The following is a 15,233-nucleotide window of genomic DNA, read 5'->3' on the forward strand; positions in this document are numbered from 1 at the left end:
AGGCGTACCATAACCCTCGGCTACATTGGTGGCAGCGGTGGGATTACCTTCCTGCTAGTAGAGAAAATAAAACCCATCGTCAGATAAGTGTGAAAACCCGTTCATCGACGTGAGCGCCAGCTAGCTAATGTTAGCCACTGCTAACACGCAGTTTGTTCAAAGACGGTACAGTGACGCCAGCGCGAGGTGAAGACTCAGCACGGCGTAGGAGCGGGGACATCTCGTGGTACATCGTAAGCACAGAGAGTAGAAAAATAAAAGAAGAAGCAGACAAAATGTGGAAATGTGAGGAGGAGCCTCGGGTTACTATTGGCATGGAGACTACATGGGTTACGGGCAACGGTAACCCACAACGGACTGTGACTCGTTCAAATAGAGCTGTGAAGCCGCCAGCATATTTAAGGGACTTTGTTACGTATCGCTAGCTGATGTTAATGTGATACAAGTGGAAATGTTTATTGACATGTGTTCATTGCGGTAGCTGCACATGCAGTCCAAACACTATGGGGTATCAGCAATTTCTGGTATCCATTGAGATTAGTTTTGCATGTTTTCAGGAGGCTCTGCAGTGGGTGATGAATAATGTGTTATATTAGTTACTGTTAGATGTTGGGTTATAAAGACATGTTTGTTTGTTGTATGCAGCAGTTCAAATTTGGTTTAGAAACGGGGACGTTTCTTTATGGGGGTGGGGAGGTATGTAAGCTATTATTGCACTCCTGTTCCGGTGTAAGTTATTTTTATTGTGAAGGAGGAGAGGAAGTAGAGGAAGGGTGCAGTGTTGTGAGGAAAAGGTGACGAGAAATAAAGTTGCGGCCGGCGTGGCGCAGAACCGGAGCCGTGTTGTTGTTTTTTTATTAACCCAAGTATAGGCGTACCATAACCCTCGGCTACATATATATATATAATTTATACTTCCTACTACTTGAATGCTAAGAATTTGATATTTTTTATTTTTTTGCTCTGATCAAACGCTGTGTTCAGTGTTTGTGTTGCTTCTGCAGGACAAAAATATATGTTTTTCCTCCCATGAGAAACTAACAACTTTCACCTCAATAACTCATGGGGGAGAATGAATTATATTTTATTTCATTATATATATATCTATAGATATATAGATATATATAGATATATATAGATGTATATATACACACATATATTTGAACAGTAACAGAAGGAAACCTTGTTGCAGTTTCACACAGTGGCTTTTGTTACACAGTAAAGTTTCCCAGATGTACTTTTTCAGTCAGATATTGTAGCTCTGTTAGTGTAGATGAAATCTTTCTTCTTATCAGGCATGTGTAGGACGGCTGTGACTCACAACAACACACCAAGACAGAGGCCTGTGTCTCTGAGGGCCAGATGGAGATCAGTCTTTTCCAATGTCCCTTCTCTTTTGTCCACAAAGGCTTGGTACTCCTTGACTGGACCAAAGCTTTAAACAAGATAGCTAAACGTTAAATATGATGTGTTCACTCAGGAAATGAGCTGCAGTCATGAAGACCTTTCGAAAGCAACTGGTCGCTCTGTTTGACACGGTTCACAAAATGACATTTGACCCTTTCCCCAGTTTGTCAGCATTAGATTGCTTTTTTTTCTCCAGTCGATGGTAAAATCTAAATTATATTATGGTTTTTAAATGTCAATCTTACATCCGTTCAAATCAATATTTAGTTAAGAAAAGAACATTCTTTCCTTGTGTAAGTATCAGTTCCCCTCAGCTTCAACCACATCCCTCTCTGGCTCTTTACAACATTGTTATTGCAGCGAGGTTTACGTTACTATTTCCTTACTGTAAGCACATGACTGAAATAGTATTCTAATACTCATCTCTTTGGAATTGATATAAACTCATAGTCTGAGCCTTTGAAGTGTTTTACTGACCCGAGCACAGCTGGGCTGAAAGAAGGAGGAGATGAAACAACAAAATGTGGATCGCCTTATAAAGATGTGTAACTGTTTTTACCATTGCTTACTTGTTTCATACAGTTTTGAAGCTAATGTCAGCCTATTAGGAGTCCAATGCGGTGTTTCTACTGTGCTGTGCCATTTTTATGGATTGTGTTTATGTGTGTGTGTGTGTGTTTATTATTCTTATTATTATATTGCATGGACTGCTGCCTCTACAGATAACGACTCTATTGCTTCCACCCGGACCCTTTAACAATCAACCTGCGAGGACCAGGTGTAATGCGGAGTGTGGCTGATTGGTGGAGGTTAAAAAAAGCCAACTGGGTTTCTTGAAACATCTGACCACAATGATTGGTTCCGTGGGAAAGCCAGCTGTGAACTGTACTCTGTAACCTCCTCCGGTCAGTCGCCTGGGAACCACTGAAGTGCTCTTCTGTTGAAAGTGGAGGGATACTGTTGGGGTTTGAGCGGTTGAGCTCAGCATGGAGGCTCCGATCCAAAGAGATTTCCCCCCCCCCCCCGATACCAACCCGTGCCGACGGCTTCACGAGTGCTAGTTTTGTAATGGATGCCGGATACCCAGCAGAGCAGCACCATATTTCAGAGAGGCGCTGCGGTTCAGTTTCGGCCCTCAGGTGTTCGGGCAGGGCTCAGAAGGACTGTTGTTGTTACCTTTATCATTCAGGACAGTTGGAGCCCTGTTTAGCAGCCTGACAGGGGAATATCAACACCCACCCACCTCTACACTCCTTGTTGTCCCCATCCTCCACCTCCATTGTTTCGCTGTCACTCCCCTTCCCTCAGGTGTGTCGGTGGCGTGAGCTGAGCTCCACCCTTCGGCTTGCCAGCCGGCCAATAGGGTGACGGCGTATGCAAATAGCTCGGTGAGAGTCCGTGACAGGGAGCATAGCAGGTGTCATCGGTCCCCTGGGCCTCGGGTGTATCCGCCTGTTTGCTTCATAGGTCTCAGGCTAATTTGTTCTGAGTAGAAAGCTGTCAACAACGACGTTGCTTGTTGCTGTGGAAACGCGCATTAGATGCAATTGGCACAATTGAGTGTTGAAGCAACCGTTTTATCGAGGACTGAATAACAAAGTCTCAAGTAAAGCGAAAGTACGGAAAGCTAAAGACACAACTTGGCCTTCAGCGCATGTGATGCTAGCGGGCGTGACGTCCTTCACGATGGAATGTGGAGCCCAGGTCCTGAAAAGCGACATACCAAAGACTCCTAGTAAAAAGACAATGGGAGCTGTGTCCCTAAACACCGCCTGTCACTGACGTCAAACTGTCTCACACTACACTCCACTGCTGCAGGGCCTAAAAGCTTTTCACTCATTTCTCTCTCTCAGCGGCTTCAGAGTGGTTTTGGACAGCTTTTATTGTGTAAACTATGGTGCATGGACGTATGGCTGAAACTAGGAAGTCATTATTCATGTCATTTGTTTGGGTAACAAATTCATTTGAATATATTTGAACATCTCCTTGACTTTCACCCATCAGAGCAGAGCTTTTAGAAAAAGAAATGTGGGTCTTGAGGTGAAGTTTAAAAATCCTTTTTCTCTACTCACTATAAACCTCAACACACACATACACTTGCTGCTCTCTAATGGGCTGTAGTGGTCTGAGCACTGCTGTCATTCGAGAGGGAGGAACCATTATTAAACATGAATTATGGAGGATGTATATTAGATTACAGAGAGGATGTTTGCTGGTTCTTTCATTGGTGTGTCATCCCATCCCAGGCTCTTGAACAGCACCCGTATATCTCTGTTTTACACAACCATTCTTGGATTCTACATCAATGGTTGGTTAATGCTACTGAAGGTGGACAGTCCGCTGGGTTATGACAACTGGTCCAAAGCCAAAGCCAGGTCAGGGTTAGTCTTGGTAATCTGAAGATATACCGACGTTCAAGGTCTAGTGATTGGAGTGAGAGTTTTAAAGAATAAACCTTTGAGTGAAATTCAAGAAGCACATTTGTTAATATCGTCCCAGTCGATAGAACATCTCATGGCCACAAATCTGCTGTTTAGACTAAGGCAGAGAGTCTGATGGAGATACGTTCTCAGGGTTTCAAGGACAGCAACTGTACCACATACAATCTGCTGTGTCAGCAGAGAGCTCGGCAAGACATTCAGAAGTGATCACTATATATCTTGTGGTCTCACATTATCTAATTATCAGGACCGGATCTCATGGAAAGCTTTTTGTCTCATGTCCCAGTTTAGTTCAGTCATAATACAATTCTAGTGAAACAGACCTCCATTGAAGAGAAAGACAGATGATTAGAGAGTTTTACTTTTATATAGAAAAAGACCAACACAACCAAAAGAGAACAAAGCAATGTGCATTAACAAGACAGATGTTGTCCATACATTTTTGTGCGTGCATACAGTGTGCGCTTCACCGTGGAAATACAACAAGGCATGGAAACACAGGAAGGTGACGCAAAATAAATTATGTCATTTATCCCTGAAAAACGGGCCATAAGAGCACTTATATTAAGTTGCGGCCCCACGCTGCAGTAGGGACACACACAGGATATCACACACACACAACAGAGCAAACCGAGTTTTGATTGAACATCAGTTAGGTAACAGCCGTACAGTGTAACAGCCATACTGGCTTAGCTGGAACAGAAGCAACACAACAGTCAGATGACTACAATCAAAAAACGTGTTTTTTTCCATCAATAAATAAAAGAATCTGACATATTTACAACTTCTCTTGAATAAAATTTACAAATGTAAATCAGAAACAAAAGAGTGAACTTGAGTGTTTTGAATAATATTTACAGGAACTATTTACATGCTATGGTAACATTTTTACATTTTTCTTCACTTTGGTTGACTTCAGTAAACTGCAGTCTTTGTATGACTCTCCACACATCTGAAGCAAAAAAACAGCAAGAGAGTACTGATAGAAATGGGCTTTACGTTGGAAACAACCAAATGTGCGAGCCTTAACCCAGCAGAAAAGACTATGAAGGCTATCACTGCGTGTGGCTAAAGCACAAACTACCACACACACACACTGGTTTGGGAGGTAGTGAGGTCACTAAGGCATTTATGCACATCCCATTAACCCTGTTGAATTATTTGTGTGAACTGAAGGCACATGAATGTACGGATAGAGTAGATCAGGCTTCGCAAGGTAAACGTTTATGAGGAGGCCATGTTGGCGGCAAAGTAGGACAATCTTCAGATATCTTCCAAATAGTCTTTGAAAAGCAAGGAATCCTTCATTTTTTTTATTATAAGTTATTCTATGGTCAGACTAAAAGGCTTCATGCTCTTTGGCTTAATTTATTCCTACAATAGTTTTGGACGGCACAATGCTGTGGTCATAAACATAAGCTGCAAAATGAGCTCATGGGGGGGAGGGCAAAAAAAAAAAAAAAAAAAAAAAAGAGGCCACTGTTGCTTCATGTTTGCATCAGAAATAACCTCACTTGACAATCATCTGGTGTCTTCTTCATCTTTGGGTCATGCCACATCCATGTCGTCCATGCTCACCATCTGCCTCTGCAACACAAGAAAGTAACGCTGAATAGCTGCATAACAGTATTCTATATCGAGGTAAACCAATATGCATGTCTATTCTTTGGGACCGTTTGTAATGAACAATAAAGTGACTTGGGATCAAAGTGGAGATACCTGTGGATAAACATAGCCCTCAGAGGTGTTCCTGCAGATGTGCATCTCGTCCTCCGTGGTTTTCTGGTACACTGGATTATCAAAGTGGATGGTGTTGGTGTTCTTCACACGCCAGTGTCTCCATAGCCACATCGCTCCAACCACCAGCACGGACATGACCACTGCAGAGCAAAAAAGGAGGTTTGAGTGACTCCAGTTAGAAGAGGTAGGGAAAGTTGGGCACGTGTGGGCTGAGTGAGTAGAAGAACGTACATATCGGCAGTATGACGGAGAGGGCCACAGGGTGGGATGAATGGGCTTCTTCGGGCGAGGCTTCCAATCGGTTGCCTGAAACAGCAGAAAATACAATATAACCGTCTTCCATATATAAATATATGAATAGAAAGAAATCACTTTAAATAAGTCTCTTTGAGGACTTCCTCTGGCTCAGCTGTGCTTGAGAATGATTTGAGAGACAAGGCGACGTCCTCTGATGTGAACTTTCCAGACAGATATTTTGTAATCACTTCAACACAACCCAGACCCCCCCCTTCCTGTACCTTGAGCAGTAGCGGCAGACTGCTGTGTGCTTTGCTGGCGGGACGAGGGAGTGGAAGTCCGGCTTGTGGTGCTTGTGGTGCTGGTGGCAGCCGGCGTAGCCGTGGTAGCAGGCACTGTGGGCCGGAGCGGTGCACTAGTTCGGTTTTCGCGTGGAGGGGCAACGGAGGGTGCTGGGAATAAGTCAATAAATATTAGGTTTATACTTGAGACTTGATGTTAAATGTCAGTTTATCTGTAGTGCCATGTGCAGATGGAAACCTACCTGTCACACATGTCCTCTTCTCGGGTCCCAAGGTCATGTGGTCAGGGCAGGCACAGGTGTATTTAGGAGAGTGCTGGTTGATCTGCGGGGCGGGAAGGCACAGGAACTCGCATCCTCCGTTCTTACCACTCTCTGTGCAACTGTTTATACCTACAAGAGAGACCGAAGCATTGCAAATCATTGTATGCCCTCTACAGCTCGTTTTTTTTTTTTATCACTATAGCTCTCCGGTAGAGAGATGTCTCTGTACCGATTGGCTGCTTGAGGTCGTGGTACAGGACGATGTCCTCTGGATGGTCCAGGTCCGCAGCCAGCAGAGTGATCTCCTTCCCGGTCCGGCGGTCGGCACTGAAAACAGCCCTGTTGGAGAGGTCTGTCCAAAACACTCGGTCCTGTTCAGAGGAGAAATGCATCCAGATTATTTCACTGTGACAACATTATTTTGTTTAGTTTCTTCAAATCATCAACAGATTAATACATGAGCACCACTGATTTAAATGGAGGGAATAAAGTACACACTAAGCACTGGCTCTATGCTTTTAAACTATTTCAGCCGTATAACGCTAAACAAGCATGAACTTACTTTGTAACAAGCATGAAATATGCTAGTCAAGTACCTTGCTATGTTGTGTTTTAAAATGAATAAACCATGGAGGAATACATTTCACTTTTAGATTGAGGATTATTCATATTTATTTACATTGTTTTCTGTTGGAAAAACTGCAATAGTGTCACATCACAGTCAGAAGGGCCTCCAAGACCCTGCTACGATGATTACGGTGTACGTCATGGCAGCTGATAGAAGTCTTTGTGACCGGTGGGGTAAAACTATAAGTCCTGGGGGAAAGAACGTGATGGGCCCGGCACTCGGGAACAACGCCCCCACCTGTCTCATTAGGTCATGGAGAAGGTGACCATTAAGTAGCCTTGGGCATGCGGTGTACGTGTGTAAATTCCTTCTCCTGCTTGTATAATTTAATAGATGTCCTGTTTAATGATTCTACACCGGTGTCGAGTAAGAATTTGTCTCACGTAAAGTTTAATGTTTAAACACCTCTTTGACTCAAACCCCTTAAAGTGTCAAATTTCTCGATTCTTGGGCTGCATGAACTCCATCACTGACCTCAAAGACAGTCAAGGAGAGGGGGTGCGCCAGCTTCTCCTCGCTGTAAATGAGGCTGTGCCGACTCTCTCCTTTCACACCAATGCTGGACAGGGTGTGCATCTTGGAGTCCACCCAGTACAGACGCTGGTTGACCACGTCTGTCCACAGGGCACAGGAAACACACAAGGACATGTTAAAAGGCGTTCGTCTAGTCAATACAAGCGTGTGCTCTCCGTACAGTCTGAACGGAAGTAATTAGTTTCCAGTTGGCGCTTGCATGAAATTCGGCTTACCGAGGGTCAAGCCATTGGGCCACATGATGTTATCTGTTACCAGGGCAACGCGATACCGTCCGTTCAACCCGCTCTTCTCTATCTTGGCCTCCTCCCCCCAGTCTGTCCAGTACATAAAGCTACAGAGGACAAAATAAATCATTTGTAAACAAAAACGACTAAAAGCTCCAGTTGCACCGCATAAATCAAAAAGAATTTCAGTACTTTCACAAATCTGTCGCAGTGACTTACTTATTGATAGGGTCGACTGCGATGGCTCTCGGCTTCTCCAGATTTTGTGTGATCAGGGTCTTCCTCTTGCTGCCGTCTGTCGTTGCCACGGAGATAGTCTTCAAAACGCTGTCAGTCCAGTAAATGTTGCCATGGACCCAATCCACCGCAATGCCTTCTGGGGCCTCAATGCCGCTTCCAATAACCTCAGAGTGGTAGGAGGAGCTCCCCGCCACGTCTAACTTTGAGCTGTCGGGAGATACACGAGGGCGAGTTGTTTTAGTAAGCAGCTTTAAAACAAAAGCAAGTCAGAGTTCTAGACCCTGTGACACTTCCTGATACGGCCCACTAAGCAGATTGGGAAAGGTTTTAACCTGTAGATCTTCTTGAGAGACAGGTCAGACCAGAAGATCATCTTCTTAGGCATGTCCATGTCCAGAGCCACGGCGTTCTTCAGCTCGGGGATCAGCCGGACGTACTCGCTGCGGTCCACCGCCATCTTCCTCACCTCGTGTCTATTGGTGAAGTAGAGTGTGGGTTCTGTGCCTGGAGAATACACGGCGAGGAGGGAAGAATAGAAGTGTTAAAAAAACAAAACAGTGTTGCACATCTGTGGGGCGTGAAGAGGACAGCTTCTCCCGAGAGCACGTCCGGAGCGAGGACAGGTTTTCTGCCATTACCTAATTCGGCCCTGCAGGTCTTGCTCACTGGGTCGACCTTGTAGCCCTCACCACAATCACACCTGTAGCTGCCAGGCAGGTTGATGCAGGTCTGAGTGCAAGTGTCCGCCTCAGCACATTCATTGATGTCTGCAGGCGGAGAGAAGAGAAGGTCAATATGCAAATTGAAAGACAACAGTTTGCAAATAACATCAATTATCATAAGTATAGTTCCGAAGCTGATCATAGCGTTGCTCTAAAATAGGGCACATTTGAATTGTCACAATCCCTCCTCTCTCACCTTCACACGTCTTCTTGTCCGCGTTGAGGCTGTATCCGGGAGGGCAGGAGCAGTTGTAGCCGACCTTCAGGTTGTTGCAGGAATGGGAGCACCCGCCGTTTTCCGTTAAACACTCGTTTTGGTCTACGGAGACGCAGATACACAGAGCTTACTCAGTATTCCTCACAAGCCTTTTTCCTAATGCCGGCACAAACACACGGCGAACTCACTCAAATCCGAATTTCCAGGCTGTGATGCCGTTTCACGTTTTTCTACGAGCAGCAACGAGGCCTCACTTCCGGGTCTGAGGCCCTTTGTGGTAAAACAAGTTCTGCTTCACTTACCACACTCCCTCGGCTCATCGGACCGGTCCCTGCAGTCGCTTCGCTGGTCGCACACCTTGTCCATGCTGATGCACTCCCCGTTGTGACACTGGAACTTCTCGGGGCCTTCACATCCATTTGCTGCGGAGGGGATCAGGGGAGTGTGAATACAACCGTGATCCAACTGCAAAGACACTTGGTCACGCCGGTCCTAAACAAACAGTCACCTGGGTGGCAGTCAACCTCATCGCTGAGGTCCCTGCAGTCGGGCACTTGGTCACATTGGCGGCTGCCGTGGATACAAACACCGTCATTACACTGGAATTCATCGGGGCGACAAGTGGGGACGCCTACAAAAAGGAGATAAAAAGGACAAACACATGAAAAAGAGACAGTTAAATGAGGCAATGGATAAACAATGGGAGGAGGAAAACCTTAATTGACATGTGTATCTTCTTTAATCTTAGAATCTTAGATGAAAGCACACTCACTGCAGTTGAACTCGTCGGAATGATCCGAGCAGTCGTCGCCTCCGTCACACCTCCAGCTGCTGTGGATACACTCCCCGTTTGCACACTGGAAGTCGTGCACTCCGCAGGTCACCTGCGTCTTGTCCGGCAGCCGCCCCTCACAGTTCTGCGGCCACTCGTCCGAACCGTCGGGGCAGTCGGCGTCTCCGTCGCAGCGCCACCGGGTCGGCACGCACGCCGAGTTGTTGCACTGGAAGGACTGAGAGCTGCAGGTGGGTTTGGGGCAGGAGGCCTCGTCAGAGTCGTCCGAACAGTCGCTGTCGCCGTCGCAGACGAAGTCGGGGGAAACACATTGGCCGTTGGTGCACTGAAACTCGCCGGGGCTGCATTGCTTGGCCGCTGTGGGGAGAAGAGAGGAGGTCATGTGACTTTAAGGCTGGAGGTGGACGAGGTGTGAAATTCACACTAAACACGACACGGACTTATGTGTGGTTACAAAAAGCTTCGTGCGATGAGTTGAACAAGCTTCACACGTGGTACTACGGCCAGGTACTGCTCTGCACTACCGAGGGAAGCGTCGCGGGTGTTGAGGGTGAAATGATTGGATATGAAACGTACTGCAGTTATTCTCGTCGGCCCCGTTGATGCATTCGGCTTTGCCGTCACAATGCCAGGCTCCAGGAATACACTGGTTGGTGGGAGCGCCGCAGCTGAACTCGGACTGCAGACACGTCTTGGTTGCTGAGGACAGAATCAAGAGGAATGGCATGAAGTGATGCTAATGCTTCAAATACAGTGGCCGGTGATACACTGAGCTAGAGTATAAAACTTAACTACCATTTACTTATGTAAACTATGGTGTGCCGTTGTTGCGTTGTTGTTTCCGCCTCACTTTTTTATGTTACAAGCAGAAGAAAATAGTTGGGTGTTTTAATTATTTTCTTAGTCTGTATTCACTTGTGTAACAATAGGTTGATTCATTTATGATGAAAGAACCCACCACAGGTTGCAGGAAGTTCATCAGTTCCATCACCGCAGTCGTCGGTACCATCACAGATCCACCTGGTGGTGACGCACCTCCCGTTTCCACACCTCAACTGAGTGGAGCTGCATGTGAAGGCTGCATCTGTGAGTGACAATGGTTGAATATTCAGAGAAGTTAGCAGCATTTACATGTTCTTGCTGGTAGGCACTATGTAGAAAAATGAAAAATGTTGTGTCAACACAAAACAAACTGGTGTCAATGTGAGGTTAATAATTAATCGGAAATTACACATTGAAAGTCACCGATGTTCAGATAACAGACAGCCACACCTTTTCCTCTCAGAGAACAACACTGTCTGGATCCCTGACTCGTGTTTGAACAAGATATGAAGTAATAAATCTTCCATGTCCCGTCTGGACAGACCAGTATGACTTTTGTTCTTAATCCCCTCATTACAAAAACGTCATTTCCAATTCAATTTGACTTCATGTCCTTTCACTTTTGGACATTAAAGTCCATATCTTATCAAGATAAAATAAGTAAAGATTAACAAAATGATACTCGTGAAAGATATTCATTAGATGAAAAAAAAAAAAAGCAGCTTTGGTCGGAGTTGGCCTCTACAGCAGCTGTGCATAGCAGCCAAAATTAAATCGAACCAGATCCAAACCAGCCACAAACTAGTTGCTTTGACTCATTTCTGGTATGAAACGGCACTCACACGCCTCTTTTTGTCATGCCAGTGGAAAGTTGTAAGGGGTATGACCTGTAAGAGTGACGTCTTTTTATTTGGGGCTCAGAGGTTTAGCCCCGAGACGATGACGCATCATCAAAACCACAAGAGAGAGCGAAGATGGCACCGACGTCAAGGCACTTTCAAACCAAGGGACGCCTTTCTTCACCTCTGCACTTCCCGTCTGTCCTGAAACACCTGGAGTCCGGGGACACGACAGACTATCGCTTTAAGACAATGGCATGGGAGGAGTCGCACAATCACACCACCAGTTGATCATTGGTAGATCCCTCAGAACAGCATCATCACGGTGACCAAAAGACAGAGGAGGAGACTCCATACACAAAGAAGTCTGTCGATGTGTGTGCCAATAAGTGATGACGGTCAAACAGGGACAGTGGTTAAAGGTTCGCTTTGGGGGGGGGAACTTTGGCCGATCTTAAGAGGCTGTTCCCGTCTAGCCCACCCGCCATCAGGGAAACCACGGCAAGCCACTCTCACACTTAAGGGGGGGGGGGGGCAGGAGTGGGTTCCAGGAGCAGAGATTCAAAAAGCTGTTCCTCATGAACCAGCTTTTCCTAAAAATGTGTACAGTGACGAAAAGGCAGCTCTCGCTCACTTCCCCACTTACAGAACCATTCATTCCTTCCAGTCGCGGAAGAGAAGGCAAAAGCGGGCTGGACTCTGAACTTCAAACTCCTCTGAGGAGCACATTTTGGATTTCCACTCCTAATGTTCCACATATGGTTCAAGAATAAAGTTGACAAAAAGGAGGTGTTCTTAATTCTTTACATGAAGTCTCATGAAGAATATATTAGTCATTTACTGTTAAGGCCTCAGGAGAAGTATTTATTCAAGATCTACTTCAAATCGGACTCAGTAAGCCTGACTTTAAGTTGAATAATTTTGGTACTTCAGGTAAACAACAAAACAACCCTCGCAAGCAAAGGGAAACTGCATCTTATTCAGTAGATGCTATTTATACCCAAAGTGTGAACATGAAAACCAGCAAACCGCACAAACCACGTAAGCACAGTCACACACGCGACAGCAGGAACTTCTGGAACCGATAGCAGATACTCCAAAGAGGTTAGACAAGTTGTCATCACAAAGCTGCATAACAACTGTCCCCCCCTTTGAGACAACGACTCGTCCCCTAACAATGGCAACCTGTCTTTTTATGGCATGCATGCATTACTAATACAACACACACACACACTAAAAACCTTTACAAAGAGGTCTCTATTGACTCAAACACACACCCAGCAGTAATTAAATAAGCATGATGCATGATGGCACTTCTGTAGTGATCTAGTGTAGATGTACTTTCATACGTTTTCTGGGTAGCACTAACACGGCTGTGCAGTAATGTGGCCAAATTAATTGATTTCCCAAATGCCAAGGACTCATCTGATGATTTCATTTTAAAAACTGCGCCATAAGTTCCGTACTTGATGGTGAGGTTGCTGTCTGTGAATCAATCTGCTGCACATTACCTGTGCAACATTCATTTTACCCCTGCAGCCCACTAGTTGTTCAGCGAAAGATGAAAAGGTTGTTATTGTGAATCAATGCAGTCTGCTAAACACAAAGTGGAGACATTAAATAAACCAGGGCTCCAACTTTACACAAAGAAGGAAAGCACACCTTAAACATCCAATCACACAATCCTAGATCTGATTAATTCATATGCAGTGAACCAAAAAGAACTTCTAACAGTTTTAATCTGAAAAACTCATGAAGCAGAGTTGAGATTATCGGGGGATTACTGTCTGGCACAATGGGGTTAAAGTCAATTTAATATTGATTTGGGCTGTAAGGGCCCTTAGGTTGACTCCATCACCTACCGTGTTATTTCCGTGACAATAAAAAAGGCAGGAAAATCCATTTGAGGCCAAACTGAATGGACATGATGCACTAAAACTAAGGAAAATGTTCATTTTTCGTTAATTTACTCCAGAACAAAAAATAAAATAAAAAAAAAACATTTAAAAAAAAAGGTAATTTATCAATTAATCCATTTGTGCTTTATGTTACGCTTGTGACACGGGATCGGTTGCATTCTAGAGCGCAACCAACCAATCACAGCGCGGTGCGTAAATTCCAATTCATACTCGCTCACTGCATTTCTTGGTTCCTACTCATCTACATCCTTAATGTATCACATTCATTCAATTTGAATCAAAATCCTAGATTAAATTAAATATTTCTCAACTTAACATCAGCGCATACGCTCATGGAAACGTGTTTAATAGCCTTGTGGAAACCAAGACACATTATTTCATGGGTTTATATTTAAATTTACAGCCGCAATAAATAAGCTCCGCCAACTTCGACACACCGGTGCTACTCCGCGTGGTAAGAAGGTTTACTTGCCAGGAAATCCCATCCTTACCGGCTTGTGGCGAAGTTTGAAGCAGCACCAGCAGGCCCCATGTGCACAGCCCGAGGATCCACGTCATGCTCAGTCCCGCCGGCTGGTCCCTGTTTGACCGCTAAAGTGAAGAGATGGAGAGGGCGAGTTCGCAGCAGGATGTCTGCGGAGTGACCGAGGGGGGTGCGTGGAGTGACAAGAGGCTGCGTGGAGAGCCGAGCGCCAGCTTAACAATGCGCAGAGCCAACGAGTATCTATGAGGCTGACGGCGGGGGGGCGGGGCTAGAGCGGTGGTGTGATGTTTAAAAGTGGCCAAATCATCACTGGGGGGAGGAGCCAAAGTATGCTGTATCACTGCGTCATTCTTCCGTCTACCCATCTCTTCCTCTCTTCCTTCGCAAGTGTGTGTTCCTGTGTGTGTGTGTGCGTGTAGAGTGGAATGAATGTAATGAAGTGGAGGAGCATGCAGGACATCCTACTGGACGATGAGACAGCCGTCCTTAAAGATATCAGGCCCAGCAAACCAGCAAACCATGTCACAGCCTTCAGTGGAGGCCCCTGTGATCATGTCATGCCCTCTGTTTATATGAATCCAGAGCAGCAGGGGTTTGTGGGTGTGTAGCTTTGTTTCCCACAGAGACGACATGGAGGAGAATCGCTCCCCGCCGCTGTATTTCTCCTTGTTTAGTTTTCTCACATGTTGAAATCAACACTGAAACAATACCTGTATTTTGTGTGTATATTCTGGCTATCTTTCGAAACACATCCTCTTTTTAGCCTCACAGGACGATAACTTTATTCCATATTTTGGTTCTGGTATTGTCCCTATCAATAAAAAAACAATCTGTTTTACACACACAGCTCAGTAAGGATGTTGACCTCACAGTTTGGACGAGCAGTGAAGCCTGAATCGATGGATGCTCTCAATCCGTTTGAGATCAGCGTGGAGACAGGTTTGGTAGACAAGGCCAGGGTAACACTTTAGGGTAATGTGTGTGTATGTGTAGAGTGGGAGGAGCTTAGTCAGGCTCCTGGTCGGTCCAGTCAGGGAAAGAGCTGCGGGAGTTATTCCTGGAATGTGGAAAAAGCGGCTGGATTACATACTCTCTGTTACACCGAGCATCACTACACCTGCTGTTACCACGCCCCTCAGTGCATGCAAATGTGTGTGGGTGCACGGTTCATTTCCACACAATTCAGTAAAACATCTATTTTATTTGACATCAATGTAAGTCTTAGCAGGACAGAAGTGAGCCATGTTGAGCAAATACATGGCGGAGTAAAAATCACCGTGACTCTTAACAAGAGACAATGGGCCATTGTTAATTTAGGCATTTGGATTTGTTATTGTAGCAAAAGTACAGGTGTTACCAATACTATTTATGAAAGCTTTGTTCTCCTTAATAAGCGCCGTGAACCAGGGCAGTGACAC

At 45.3% G+C, this 15,233-nt stretch overlaps 1 protein-coding gene across 1 annotated transcript; it reads right to left on the reverse strand.

The window, feature by feature from the left end:
* Nucleotides 1-4,196: 4,196 nt before the first annotated feature.
* On the reverse strand, nt 4,197-14,062 carry ldlrb (low density lipoprotein receptor b). Its single transcript, XM_037472939.2, has 18 exons — nt 13,823-14,062; nt 10,710-10,835; nt 10,328-10,450; nt 9,731-10,108; nt 9,467-9,589; nt 9,261-9,380; nt 8,938-9,060; nt 8,658-8,786; nt 8,352-8,523; nt 7,999-8,226; nt 7,768-7,886; nt 7,493-7,632; nt 6,620-6,761; nt 6,370-6,519; nt 6,107-6,277; nt 5,820-5,894; nt 5,568-5,728; nt 4,197-5,435 (listed from the first exon to the last, which is right to left on the reverse strand). Exons 1-18 carry the CDS (start codon nt 13,887-13,889, stop codon nt 5,397-5,399), a joined length of 2,586 nt encoding a protein of 861 aa, XP_037328836.2. The 5' UTR covers nt 13,890-14,062; the 3' UTR covers nt 4,197-5,396.
* Between the last annotated feature and the right edge of the window lie 1,171 nt (nt 14,063-15,233).

The sequence above is a fragment of the Pungitius pungitius genome, chromosome 9, assembly GCF_949316345.1.
Source record: "Pungitius pungitius chromosome 9, fPunPun2.1, whole genome shotgun sequence".
In the NCBI taxonomy this organism is placed as follows: Eukaryota; Metazoa; Chordata; class Actinopteri; order Perciformes; family Gasterosteidae; genus Pungitius; species Pungitius pungitius.

Excerpts from the sequence above, each read along its gene's own strand:
- ldlrb (XM_037472939.2), bottom strand. The coding sequence starts at position 13,889 with ATGACGTGGATCCTCGGGCTGTGCACATGGGGCCTGCTGGTGCTGCTT. Across the intron at positions 10,451-10,709 it reads TGAACTTCCTGCAACCTGTG|CAACCAAGACGTGTCTGCAG; the intron begins GTGGGTTCTTTC and ends TTCTGTCCTCAG. Across the intron at positions 6,762-7,492 it reads TCTCCTTGACTGTCTTTGAG|GACCGAGTGTTTTGGACAGA; the intron begins GTCAGTGATGGA and ends TCCTCTGAACAG.